The sequence below is a fragment of the Oncorhynchus mykiss genome, chromosome 16 (assembly GCF_057628025.1).
Source record: "Oncorhynchus mykiss isolate SJ-2025 chromosome 16, ASM5762802v1, whole genome shotgun sequence".
NCBI classification, from domain to species: Eukaryota; Metazoa; Chordata; class Actinopteri; order Salmoniformes; family Salmonidae; genus Oncorhynchus; species Oncorhynchus mykiss.
Genome location: NC_143037.1, coordinates 57,905,001 through 57,918,516, shown reverse-complemented (window position 1 = coordinate 57,918,516; position 13,516 = coordinate 57,905,001). Strand labels below are relative to the sequence as shown.

Genomic DNA, 13,516 nt, shown 5'->3' with positions numbered 1-13,516 from the left:
AAAATTCTGAATGCTGCCCCCTACCCTAGAGAAGTTAATCCAGCCACAGTGTCCAATTTCAAAAAGGCTTTATGACGAAAGCACACCAAACGATTATGTTAGGTCAGAGCCAAGTCACAGAAAAACACAGCCATTTTTCCAGACAAAGAGAGGAGTCACAAAAAGCAGAAATAGTGAAAAAAATTATCAATAACCTTTGATGATCTTCATCAGATGACACTCATAGGACTTCATGTTACACAATACATGTTGTTTTGTTCGATAAAGTTAATATTTTTATCAAAAAATCTGAGTTTACATTGGCGCGTTACGTTCAGAAGTTCCAAAACATCCGGTGATTTTGCAGAAAACCACATCAATTTACAGAAATACTCATCATAAATGTTGATGAAAATACAAGTGTTATGCATGGAACTTTAGATAAACTTCTCCTTAATGCAACCACTGTGTCAGATTTCAAAAAAGCTTTACCGAAAATGCACACCATGCAATAATCTGAGTACAGCACTCAGAGACCAAAACAAGCCAAACAGATATCCGCCATGTTGTGTAGTCAACAGAAGTCAGAAATAGCATTATAAATATTCACTTACCTTTGATGATCTTCATCAGAATGCATTCCCAGGAATCCCAGTTCCACAATAAATGTTTGATTTGTTCGATAAAGTCCCTCATTTATGTCCAAATACCTCCTTGTGTTAGCGCGTTTAGTACACAATCCAAAATCACGATGCGCAGGCAAGTCCATGCGAAAGTTCAGACGAAAAGTTATATTACAGTTCGTAGAAATATGTCAAACGAAGTATAGAATCAATCTTTAGGATGTTTTTAGCATAAATCTTCAATAATGTTCCAACCGGAGAATTCCTTTGTCTATAGAAAAGCAATGGAACGCGAGCTAACTCTCACGTGAACGCGTGTCACGAGCTCATGGCACTCTGCCAGACACCTGGCTCAAACAGCCCTTATGAGCCCCCACTTCACAGTAGAAGCATCAAACAAGGTTCTAACAACTGTTGACATCTAGTGGAAGCCTTAGGAAGTGCAATATGACCAATATCCAACTGTATCTTCGATAGGGCATAAGTTGAAAAACTACAAACCTCAGATTTCCCACTTCCTGGTTGGATTTTTTCTTAGGTTTTTGCCTGCCATATGCGTTTTGTTATACTCACAGACATAATTCAAACAGTTTAGAAACGTCAGAGTGTTTTCTATCCAAATCTACTAATAATATGCATATATTAGCAACTGGGCCTGAGTAGCAGGCAGTTTACTCTGGGCACCTTATTCATCCAAGCTACTCAATACTGCCCCCCAGTCCCAAAGAAGTTAATCATACTGTATCAGCCTGAACCATACTGTATCATACTTAATCATACTGTATCATACTGTACCATACAGTATCATACTCTACCATACTGTACCATACTTAATCATACTGTACCATACTTAATCATACTGTATCAGACTGTACCATACTTAATCATACTTAATCAGACTGCACCATACTTAAATCATACTTAATCATACTGTACCATACTGACCATACTTAATCATACTGTACCACACTACACCATACTTAATCATACTTATCATACTGTATCATACTGTACCATACTGTACCATACTTAATCATACTGTATCATAATATACCATACTGTACCATACTTAATCATACTGTATCACACTGTACCATACTGTATCATGCTTAATCATACTGCACCATACTTAATCATGCTGTACCATACTTTATCATGCTGCACCATACTGTATCATACTGTATCACACTTTACCATACTGTATCATGCTTAATCATACTGTACCATACTTTATCATACTGTACCATACTTAATCCTTGCTGTACCATACTTTATCATACTGTACCATACTTTATCATGCTGTACCATACTGTATCATACTTAATCATACTGTACCATACTGTATCATACTTAATCATACTGCACCATACTTAATCATGCTGTACCATACTTTATCATGCTGTACCATATTGTATCATACTGTATCACACTTTACCATACTGTATCATGCTTAATCATACTGTACCATACTTTATCATGCTCTACCATACTTTATCATACTGTACCATACTTAATCATGCTGTACCATACTTTATCATACTGTACCATACTTTATCATGCTGTACCATACTTATTCATACTGCCCCATACTTTAACATACTGTACCATACCTAATCATGCTGTACCATACTTTATCATACTGAACCATACTTGATCATGCTGTACCATACTGTATCATACTTAATCATACTGTACCATACTGTATCATACTTAATCACACTCTACCATACTTAATCATACTGTACCATACCGTACCCTAGTCAATACTATTCCATACATTCATAACTTTTCCTTCGCCTCTGGTGGACACATCCAGTGTATTGTGTCATTGACACTGTTTTGTATACAACATTGTTCAATGTTTATTGTTCATACAACAGTTACATATTATTACGGGTATCTTGACTTTATAACATTGGTCTATAATATCTATTTGGTTTGTTGTTGCAGAATGATATGGGTGGCCAGCGTAGTCTGGTCAATAAGTGGACCACCTTCCTGAAGACTCGTCTCATCTGTTCTGTGCCAGGCAGTGACGGCAGTGACACCTACTTTGATGAGCTCCGTAAGTAACCGTTAAAGTCTGAGTTCGTTATCTGATCCTAGCTCTCACTCCAGGCTATATCTGGGCAGGGGATATCTACACAACCAATGAAGATTCATCTGAGCTAAATGGACAGAGCGGGAGGTTATGTTTGTGTTTCTCTGACCTTTGACCTTTGACCTTACCTGTGTACCTGCCACAGGGGACGTATTCCTGCTGCAGACCAGGGACAGGAAGAACCCTCTGGTCTACACCGTCTTCTCTACCTCTAGGTCAGAGTTTAAACAAGGCGATGTATTGAGTTATTCTGTGTGTGTGTGTGTGTGTGTGTGTGTGTGTATGTGTGTGTGTGTGTGTGCATGTGTCTTCCCACCCTGTGTGTTACTGTAGTTCCTGACTATGATAGTGTGTTTAATAGTAGGCCTTGTCTCTAACTGTGCGTCCCCTGACTCCCAGCAGCAGTGTATTCAAGGGATCAGCTGTGTGTATCTACACCATGAATGACATCCGCAGAGCCTTCCTGGGGCCTTTCGCCCACAAAGAGGGGCCAAACTATCAGTGGGTGCCCTTCCAGGGCAAAGTCCCCTACCCACGCCCTGGCATGGTACGTAGCTCTGTGGAAATTTACTGAACGCAGATGGCTACCCGTTGTTTCCACAATTCACTGAACAGAAAATACATCCACCCCAACTCTGCAGGTTTTGCTGCGAAGACACAAAATCATTTGTTGTCGCAGGTTCAGGAATGGCTGAAGAATTGCAACCTTTACTTGGAGTTAACTCTACCAATAGCACTGCTGGGTGATCTGAAAAGTCATAGTCATTCGATCCATAAAATATTAATACTCTTATCAAAAAATGTCATCGTTAATTTACAATCTGAATAAACTATGAGAATAGAAAGGTTTAGAACTTCTGTCAAATAAATATTTCTGTCAGCTAGGAATCAAAACGGGATGGTCTTCAGAGATAGATGGGAGGGGTTGAGGGGAGCTGAAGGTTTGGACTTAAAGCAAACAAAATGTAACTCATGTAAAATATACTGGCCGTAAAATGTATATAGTATGTATAAGATGGAAGTAGAAGCCTAAGTGTTGTTGTCCATTATTTTACTCCAATTAGGGGAGGGGTGGTTGGGTTAGGGGACAATAATAAAGAAGTAAAATATATTTAAAAAATATATATTTTAAAATTATATATTTATTTACTAAATTATATATATATGGGGGATTGGAAATGATGAAGACAATTGCATTGATAGAAGCCACAATATATCTGCAATATTAAAGCTGATCTACCCACAAAAAAATATATATAAAAAATAAACAGGGATATCATAATAGACAATGACTCAAGTAAAAGTGAAAGTCACTCAGTAAAATACTACTTGAGTAAAAGTCTAAAAGTATTTGGTTATAATTATACTTCGGTATGAAATGTAAAAGTATAAATAATTTCACATTTCTTATATTAAGCATTCCAGACGGCACAATTGTCTTGTTTTTTAAATTTATGGACAGCCAGGGCAAACTCCAACACTCAGGACATAACTTACAAACAAAGCATTTATGTTTAGTGAGTCTGCCAGATAAGAGGCAGTAGGGATGACCAGGGAAGTTCTCTGTTTAGTGAGTCTGCCAGATAAGAGGCAGTAGGGATGACCAGGGAAGTTCTCTGTTTAGTGAGTCTGCCAGATAAGAGGCAGTAGGGATGACCAGGGAAGTTATCTCTGTGTGTGTGTGAATTGGACCATTTTTTGTCCTGCTAAAGCATTCGAAATGTAATGAGTACATTTGGGTGTCAGGGAAAATGCATGGAGTAAAAAGTACATTGTTTTCTTTCGGAATATAGTAGAGTAAAAGTAGTCAAAAATACAAAAAGTAAAATACAGACACCCCCAAAAACAACTTACATGGTACCCTAAAGTATTTTTACTTAAGTACTTTACACCACTGCAAACAGACTCCCCAGAAGCAGCATAACTTTACCCCTGGTGTAAACAGACAGGCCTTTTTTCACACTTCTTTTCTCCCATTAGCCCCCATTACTTACAACCTCTCTGGGATATGTGGGATGCTAGCGTCCAACTTGGCCAGAAGCCAGAGAAAATGTAGAGCGCCAAATTCAAATAAATTACTATAAAAATCAAACTTTCATTAAATCACACATGTAAGATACCAAATTAAAGCTACACGTGTTGTGAATCCAGACAACATGTCAGATTTCAAAAAGGCTTTTCGGCGAAAGCAAGCGATGCCATTTTCTGAGCATAGCACCATAGTAAACAAAAGAGAGAAAACATTTCAACCCTGCAGGCGCGACACAAAACTCAGAAATAAAAATATAAATCATGCCTTACCTTTGACAAGCTTATTCTGTTGGCACTCCAATATGTCCCATAAACATCACAAATGGTCATTTTGTTTGATTAATTCCGTCCATATATATCCAAAATGTCAATTTATTTGGCGCGTTTGATCCAGAAAAACACCGGTTCCAACTTGCGCAAGTTGACAACAAAATATCTCAAAAGTTACCTGTAAACTTTGCCAAAACATTTCAAACTACTTTTGTAATACAACTTTAGGTATTTTTTAAAGTAAATAATTGATAAAATTGAAGACGGGATGATCTGTGTTCACTACAGGAAGACAATAAACTCAAGCATGCTTTCTGGTCTTGTACCTCTATCAAACAGTACACATGAAGTGACACTTGTTCAAGATGGCCGTAATTCTTTATTATACAAAGGAATAACCTTAACCAATTTCTAAAGACAAGTGACATCCAGTGGAAGCGGTAGGAACTGCAAGCAAGTCCCTTAGAAATCTGTAAACCCAATGAAACCTCATTGAAAAGAGGGTGACATAAAAATTAAAACATCTGAATGGTTTGTCCTCGGGGTTTCACCTGCTACATAAATTCTGTTATACTCACAGACATGATTCAAACAGTTTTAGAAACTTCAGAGTGATTTCTATCCAGATCTACTAATAATATGCATATCTTATCTTCTGCGGATGAGTAGCAGGCAGTTGAAATTGGGCATGCTTTTCATCCAAAATTCCAAATGCTGCCCCCTATCCTAGAGAAGTTTTAAAGATACAGCATTTGACAGCGCAGTCAATTAAAATAATAAAGATTAAGTTCATAGATCATAGAAACGCATATTCTCTACATACAATGTTTTGTCTAGGAATGACCTTTTACCCTTTTAACCTTTAGTTAGAGGACCATGTCTGTTTTTCACTTCAGACTCATTTAGATAGGCCTATATGTGTAACGTTTGTTACAGCCTGTTTTAACTCATTTTAACCTCCCGATAACCTCATAATAACCTTATAATAACCGCTGTGCTGTTACTCTGTTTGACCCCTTAGTGCCCCAGCAAGACGTTCGGCAGTTTCGAGTCCACGAAGGGTTTCCCTGACGACGTGATCCAGTTTGCGCGTCACCACCCTCTGATGTTTAACCCTGTATACCCCCTGAACCGCCGGCCAGTCTTCCTGAGGACCAACGTAGACTACAGCTTCACCCAGATCGCTGTGGACCGGGTGGGCGCCGCCGACGGGCAGTATGACGTCATGTTCATTGGCACAGGTAACTACTTATATGTAGCCCTTACTCGTTATGCTTAGATCTGTTTGTGCTCTTGCCAACTTCATTGCTGTCATTTTCAATCCAAACATTTTGCATGACAATTCCATTAGGAGTTGTCAAGAGAGCAGAAACAGACTGGCATCCACACTTATACACACTTATACTGATAACAGTGTAAGTGTGCTTTGTTTTCCCCACATTGGCACTTCTGTGTGTTATACTAAGTAGAGTGTATAAAATGAGCCGTGTGTATATGGAATAGTAAGCAGGGATAGAGTGTGTGATCCAGTCTGAAACCTGTCTGTGTTGTAGACAAAGGGACAGTGCTGAAGGTGATCTCTGTACCTAAAGAGAGCTGGAAGAACATGGAGGACCTGCTACTGGAAGAGCTAGAGGTGTTCAAGGTGAGAGGACCCATCCATCATGCTGCCTCCGTATGTAGAAATTGTTGAGTATATTATGGAAGTATATAGTCGTGTATTATATTTAGGAGTGGGATAATTAACCATTTATTCTTCTCTGCAGGATGCCTCATCCATCATTAACATGCAGATCTCCTCAAAGCGGGTAAGAGACACTTACCTCTAAAGAATCTGTTAAGCATCTTCTTAGGGGCATAGAAAGGTGGGGGAGAAAATACAAAAATACATTTGAAATGAGAAAAGAGCTGAGAGCTAACATAACATCCGAAGGATAGGCACCAATGTACGAGCTCTCCAAGATGAATTCCAAGATATTTAATATCCATTTGACTGTATGTCACTTTGCTCCTCTATCTCTCTCTCTCTGCCCATAGCAACAGCTGTATGTGGGTTCAGACACGGGTCTGGTCCAGGTTCCTCTGCATCGCTGCAGTGTCTATGGGAAGGCCTGTGCTGAGTGCTGCCTGGCCAGAGACCCATACTGCGCCTGGGACGGCACCTCTTGCACCCGCTACCTTCCCAACACCAAACGGTACACAAATTTCCAAATTCTAACGTACAACCTAACATGCTATCTTCCCAACACCAGATTTTAAACAACCTACAGTATATGCTATTTGCCCAACAATGGACCCTAACCAACCTTACCCACTACCTTTAAAACTGTGAACATCACCAAACCTGATCCTCTACCCAGTCAACTCTAAACTCCCCAACCCTACTCTTAGTGTACATACCCCAATGGACTACTACCCTAGTCATTATAATCACAAGAGATCCGACATAGCAACGCTTTGTACTCTGTTCTATCAACACTTCACTTTGTTCTTATTTTCCAGACGTTTCCGTCGGCAGGACGTGAGGAATGGAGACCCCAACACCCTGTGTTCAGGAGGTAAGACTCTTTCACTCTGCTGTCACTCCCGAACTCAGACTTTCACAGAAATTAGGCGGATGTCAATAGGAGATTTGCAGAAAAGTTTTAGTTACACACTCTGATCTCAAGTTAGCAGTCAGCGCACTGTGACCAGGATCTAAGTCCCTCTCCCATGCTCCCACTCATAGAGGGCAGGGTGATTAGTGGGATTCTGTGCCATAATCTCTCTTTGGCCCGTGCCAAAGCCACATCCTGACCTCACTCACCCCTACATCCCAGACTACAATAGAGCATTCTGTCACTCACAATGACATGAATTATTATACAAATTACCCAAATGGCACGACATGGTGATTTCACACAATTATGTCATATCATGTGCTCAGTGAGGGTGTTGCACAAGAAAGGGAAAGGTCTGTGTGATTATCTCAGAGTTTGGATGGCATATTAACACCCATGCACATTTACTTACACTACTGGAAATAATAAGTTGTCAACCTCAAGACTGTAAAATAAATGTTGAATAAAATTGCAATCTAACATTATCTGATGGGGTACAGACCACCACAAGCACCGCGTGGCAGAGAGGAGGCTGTTTGGGGTGGAGGGGAGCAGTACCTTCCTGGAGTGTATCCCCAAATCCCTGCAGGCCAGAGTGACCTGGACCTTCCAGAAACACCCCCACAACCCCAGGGAAGAGGTGAGAGCACATAGAGGGAGGTTACAGTTAACGGCTGTACAGTCGAGAGGTCATTCATAGTAACTCTTTCCCCTCCAATAATGATTTTTTTTAAAGTGATTTTTGGTTCACATGGACTGTTTCAAGCTCTAATCTTCAGTTGTGTGTGCTTTAATCATCCAGCTGCGTCTAGATGACCGTGTCCTGCACACAGAGCGGGGACTGTTGGTAAGGAGGGTACTGAAACGTGACACGGGCCTCTACCAGTGCCACGCCATGGAGCATGGCTTCACCCAGACCCTACTGGACATCACACTGGAGGTAGTACCCTCCTCTTCCTCCTCCCCCTCTCCACCCGCTGACCCTCTCCTCCGATTGGACCCCCGTAGCGGCGGCCCACCCTCCACCAGTCAGAAGATGTGGTACCGGGACTTCATGCAGCTGGTGGACCACCCCAATCTTAGCACCGTGGACCAGATCTGCGAGCAGGTCTGGGCGCGCAAGAATGCCCAATCGGGAAAGAGCTTCCCGGCTTCTCCTGCCAAACAGGCCCCGCCGCTCGGCCCTGTGGTCCAGGCCCCTAACAAGAAGTGGAAGCATCTTCAGAACATCCGCAAGGGGAGGAACCGCCGAACCCACGACGGGAAGCCCTCCCCACGAGCACCGCGAAGCGCAGGGGAGTAACAACAGTCAGAGAGAGGAGAGGGAGAGGGACTGATACAGACAGAGTTTAGGGAGAGAGGAAAAAAGAGGAGGAAAAGAGAGGGACAGAGACTGATAGAGACCAAGGACTTATGGAGGGGGTCAACCACACACACACAGCACCTCCTTCTTTGTGAATATTTACCTTCCGACACCCCACTATCTACTGCCCCATGATGCTTCACTCTTCCCTGACACCTGACCCCTGACTACCACCCCTTGCTTGTATTGCCTCCTATTAATACCCCATCCTAATTCTATCTGCCCCAGCTGTCAGTCACTTTGTATGCACTCTGCTGGAGAGCTTCTGATAGAGACCTCACCACAGCAGAATAAACTGAACAGACAGCCAGACAGACAGACAGCCAGACAGACAGCCAGACAGACATACAGACAGACAGACAAGTTAAAGGATGGCTCAGTGTGTGTAACTCAATCTCTCAACGGAAATACAACTGGCTCGTAACTGGAATATCAGAACGGAAACAGACATACACACATTTACAACCCATGATGACAATGAATTTGATGATGATGTGGATGACAAATCGTGAGATGGACAAAAACAATGGGATCAAGACAGAATACACATAACTCCAAATGCAGATTGATCCACGTAGATATAATCACATTTCACGTGTTTTATATGCAAAGATAACATAATGTAGACGTGTGCTTTGTGGTAGAGCTAGGCTTTGATATACTTCTTAGCATTTTGGTCCAAACAACTACAGATTGGAGAAGGCACTATACTGTCATTCCAGTGTATATCGAGTACTCACCATGAGGGTAGATTCTGAAGCAGAGAGAGTGTACAGGATCAATAGAATGGTTCTATTGTGATTTTGTTTTACAAAATGGCTGACAAGGTAGAGCAAGTGGAAGGTATTCTACATATATGTTCATGGGGTGACAAGAAATATGTTTTATGTTTTATTTAGTCTTTTATTTAAATGACCTGTGTATTTTCTGATTGTAATGACTTGTGTTGTGTGCTGACACAATTACATGTGGGAGTTGAGATGGTACTAATGACAGACTGCACAACATCAATGTGTAGGTGGGATTGCAAGGCCTTGTGAAAGAATAGTAGACTTTAAATACGACATCCCATCTTTGGGCTAAAAGCATGATATTTATGTGTGAAAACATCTTGATTCTTATTCTAAATGGTACCTACTTTGTTCTTTTACACTGTTTATGTAGATGTGTGTGTTTGTGTGCATGTGTGTGTGTGCGTGTGTGTGTGAGTGTGTGCATGTGTGCGTGTTGGCAAGAGAGCTGAAGAGTGTTTCTGGTCAATTCCCTGCTATGTAATATGTCCATCATATCATAAACACATACAGACAAATATCACCACTGAGGTGCCAAGAATTGCAAAAAATGACCGTTTTGTCTGAATTCAAGGACAATAATCAGGTACAATAAAACAAAATGATAAAGTACAGACATAAGAACTCCCCTCCTTGCTGCTTTTTCTGTAGGCCCGTCTCTGTGTGTCAATTACACAGGATACCGTCGCTGCCTTGTGTTCAGCGAAACCTGTTTGTCCTCTGTGAAGTGGTGTGAGTAGAGCGCAACCTAGTGATTTTTCCGTGTACAGACCTGGCCTGGTCCAAGGACGTTCTGTGGTGATTCAATATACTGACATATAGTCTGTTGTGAAAGACAAGTGGCTTTGTAATATAAAACATGCTTTTACTTTTTCCCTTATCCCAATGGAATCTACGAGAGCGTTTAGATGTATTAAATCCTGTCTGTTATTTATACCTGCTTTATAAATATGTCATTATTAATAAGTTAAGTGGACTGTAGTTTTGTGCTCTTTAATTGCATGACCAATGTTAGTGGCTACATATGGACATTGGAGACTTTGGCTGCCTCCCTAAATGGTACCCTATTCCCTAAAGTGCACTGCTTTTGACCAAGGCCTACAGGGTTCTGGTCAAAAGCAGTGCACTATGTAGGGAATAGGGTGCCATTTGGGACAAACTCTTTGAGATAGCCCAAAGGTCTGCAGATGGCGATATTGAGTCATTTCATCTTACCGTCCAAATGGAATGGAATGCAGCCGGCTGTACACTCATGTCCCACGTCGACCTGTTCCTACATAAAACATTCTCCATTCAGGCTACAAATGTATACATTTCATCCTTAACTTGACTTAATGGTGAGAAAGCAGATAGAAATAGGGAAAATATGCATACTTTATGAAACACCATTTTAATGCTAGTCCTGGATGATGCATATCGTGTTTAGCCAATCAGGTTGCAGCAATACGCAACATCCAAATATAATAAAATCAAATTGTATTGGTCACATAAACATATTTAGCAGATGTTATTGTGGGTGTAGCTAAATGCTTGTTTCTAGCTCCAGCAGTGCAGTAATATCTCACAATTCACAACAATACACACAAATCTAAAAGGAAAATAATGGAATTAAGGAATATATAAATATTAGTACTAATATTTAGCTACTCTACCATGATGGTGGAAAATAGTGTTTCATAGTGAAAGTACGCATATCTTCCCTGTTTTTTCTCTCTACCTTCTCGCAATGAAATTGGGTTAAGGAGAAAATGGACGCCGTGGCAGCCTGAATGGAGAATGTTTTATGTACGATCCGTTGCAGGGGGATGGGAGTGTGTACATTCCCTGTGGATGGTAGGATGAAACCACTCAATATCGCCATGTGCCGGCCTTTGGGCTACTTCTGAGAGGTGCGACTGAGTTGAGAAAGCACAATGTCAATATGGTTATGCTATGTATTTATGTGTGCAGATAAGCTAATATGACGTGGAGGATTTTTTTGTTTTCTTGTAGAGACTAAGGGCTCTATTCAATCTGTATTGCTGAAGTGGGAGAGTTTGCACACTATAAATGTTAAGGCAGTTTCCGATTGAGCTGCCTTTAAATTTCAATCACGCTGTAACGCTGTACTTCTGTGATACAGATTGAATAGAGCGCTTATATTTGTACCATAGGCCTACACATTCTCCCAAAAATACCATAATTTAAAAAATCTTTCTGTAAATGTTGCTATTCCTTGCTATGTTACGCACCCCAACATTATTTCTGAGAGAGAAAGAGTGTGTGTGTCTGTGTGCGTGCGTGAGTGTTTTGTGTATATTTGGGGGAAAGGAGAGCTGATATTGGTTAAGGAGGAGAGGTGGTCTGTGAAGACAGTTCAAAGTTCAAGGCCAAAGTTGACATGGTGCACTGTATTACTTCCAAAGTTCTTTGTGGATTGTTATGTCAGATTGTTTTTAACACAATAAAATACCCAGTTACTTTACATCTGAGGAGTTTATTGTCATATGTCGTCTACTATGTTTTACACTACTACTGAGTATTACAGCACAACAATGGTATTTAGGCCTGCAGCCTTACATCAACAGCCAACAACTATGCAATTGGTATATCGTACACAGGATGGCATCCCTGTATCGACAGAGGAGAGGGGGGGCTCTGTGCCTGTACTGTGGGGAAGTGGGAGCCCCGTTTCACTCTCCTCTTCCCATTATCTACAAACCAATCTGTGCCTTCATGTCCCCCAACCCCTTATAGGCCACCACTGCCCCTTAACCCCTTCATATCACTGGGCCCTTGACATTCTCCAGGAGCGGCTTTTGTGGAAAAGGGGGGTTAGTGGAGCAACCATACCAACATTATGCTTCACATTCTTCATAGAAATATCATAATGGCCCTGCTGTCACAGAGCTGATCAATGTTCATGCCCATGCACAAATACACACATGTACAAACAACACACACACACACACACACACACACACACACACACACACACACACACACACACACACACACACACACACACACACACACACACACACACACACACACACACACACACACACACACACACACACACACACACACACACACACACAAAACCATGTATGTATGTAAATTGTAAAGCCTTTTGTCTGTAATGTCTTTTTCGTTATGTGTCGGATCCCAGTAAGACTAGCTGTCGCCATTGGCGTTGACTAATGGCGATCCTAATAAATGAAATTAAAATCAAATTATGTAGTTAGGTAGGTAGCTTAGCGGTAAAAGTGTTGGGCCATTAACTTAAAGGTTGCTTGTTCCAATCCCAGAGCCAACAATGTGAATTTCTTTTTCGATGTGCCCTTGAGCTTTAGGGTGACCCTGGCTGTGACCCCACTCTCAGAGGGTGTCTCGGGGAGTTGTGATATGCAAAATCATATTTGAAATAGGACAACTATAAGCCCCCATCAAATTATTATTATTATGTTAGCATTCTCTTAGGTGCATGATAATCAGTGAAAAAAGAACTTGGCGGGGGCTAGGGTTAGGAGCTAAAGTTAGGGTTAGGGTTATGGTTTTGACTAGGGTTAGGATCTAAGGTTAGGGTTATGATTTTGACTAGGGTTAGGAGCTAAAGTTAGGGTTAGGGTTATGGTTTTGACTAGGGTTAGGAGCTAAAGTTAGGGTTAGGGTTATGGTTTTGACTAGGGTTAGGATCTAAAGTTAGGGTTAGGGTTATGATTTTGGCTACGGTTAGGATCTAAAGTTAGTGTTAGGGTTATCGTTTTGGCTACGGT

The 13,516-nt window shown here is 41.1% G+C and overlaps 1 protein-coding gene across 2 annotated transcripts in view; it reads left to right on the top strand.

Moving 5' to 3' along the window:
• The window catches only part of sema3b (sema domain, immunoglobulin domain (Ig), short basic domain, secreted, (semaphorin) 3B), an 88,354-nt gene extending 76,132 nt beyond the window's left edge, over nt 1-12,222 (top strand). For both annotated transcript variants that reach the window (XM_036947323.2, XM_036947324.2), the window contains exons 9-18: nt 2,553-2,667; nt 2,849-2,918; nt 3,106-3,250; nt 6,026-6,245; nt 6,558-6,649; nt 6,771-6,812; nt 7,042-7,199; nt 7,507-7,562; nt 8,105-8,244; nt 8,407-12,222. In XM_036947323.2, coding sequence (XP_036803218.2) covers nt 2,553-2,667; nt 2,849-2,918; nt 3,106-3,250; nt 6,026-6,245; nt 6,558-6,649; nt 6,771-6,812; nt 7,042-7,199; nt 7,507-7,562; nt 8,105-8,244; nt 8,407-8,907 — 1,539 coding nt within the window. In that variant the 3' untranslated portion in view covers nt 8,908-12,222. The remainder of the gene's footprint in view (nt 1-2,552; nt 2,668-2,848; nt 2,919-3,105; nt 3,251-6,025; nt 6,246-6,557; nt 6,650-6,770; nt 6,813-7,041; nt 7,200-7,506; nt 7,563-8,104; nt 8,245-8,406) is intronic.
• The last annotated feature ends 1,294 nt before the right edge of the window (nt 12,223-13,516 follow it).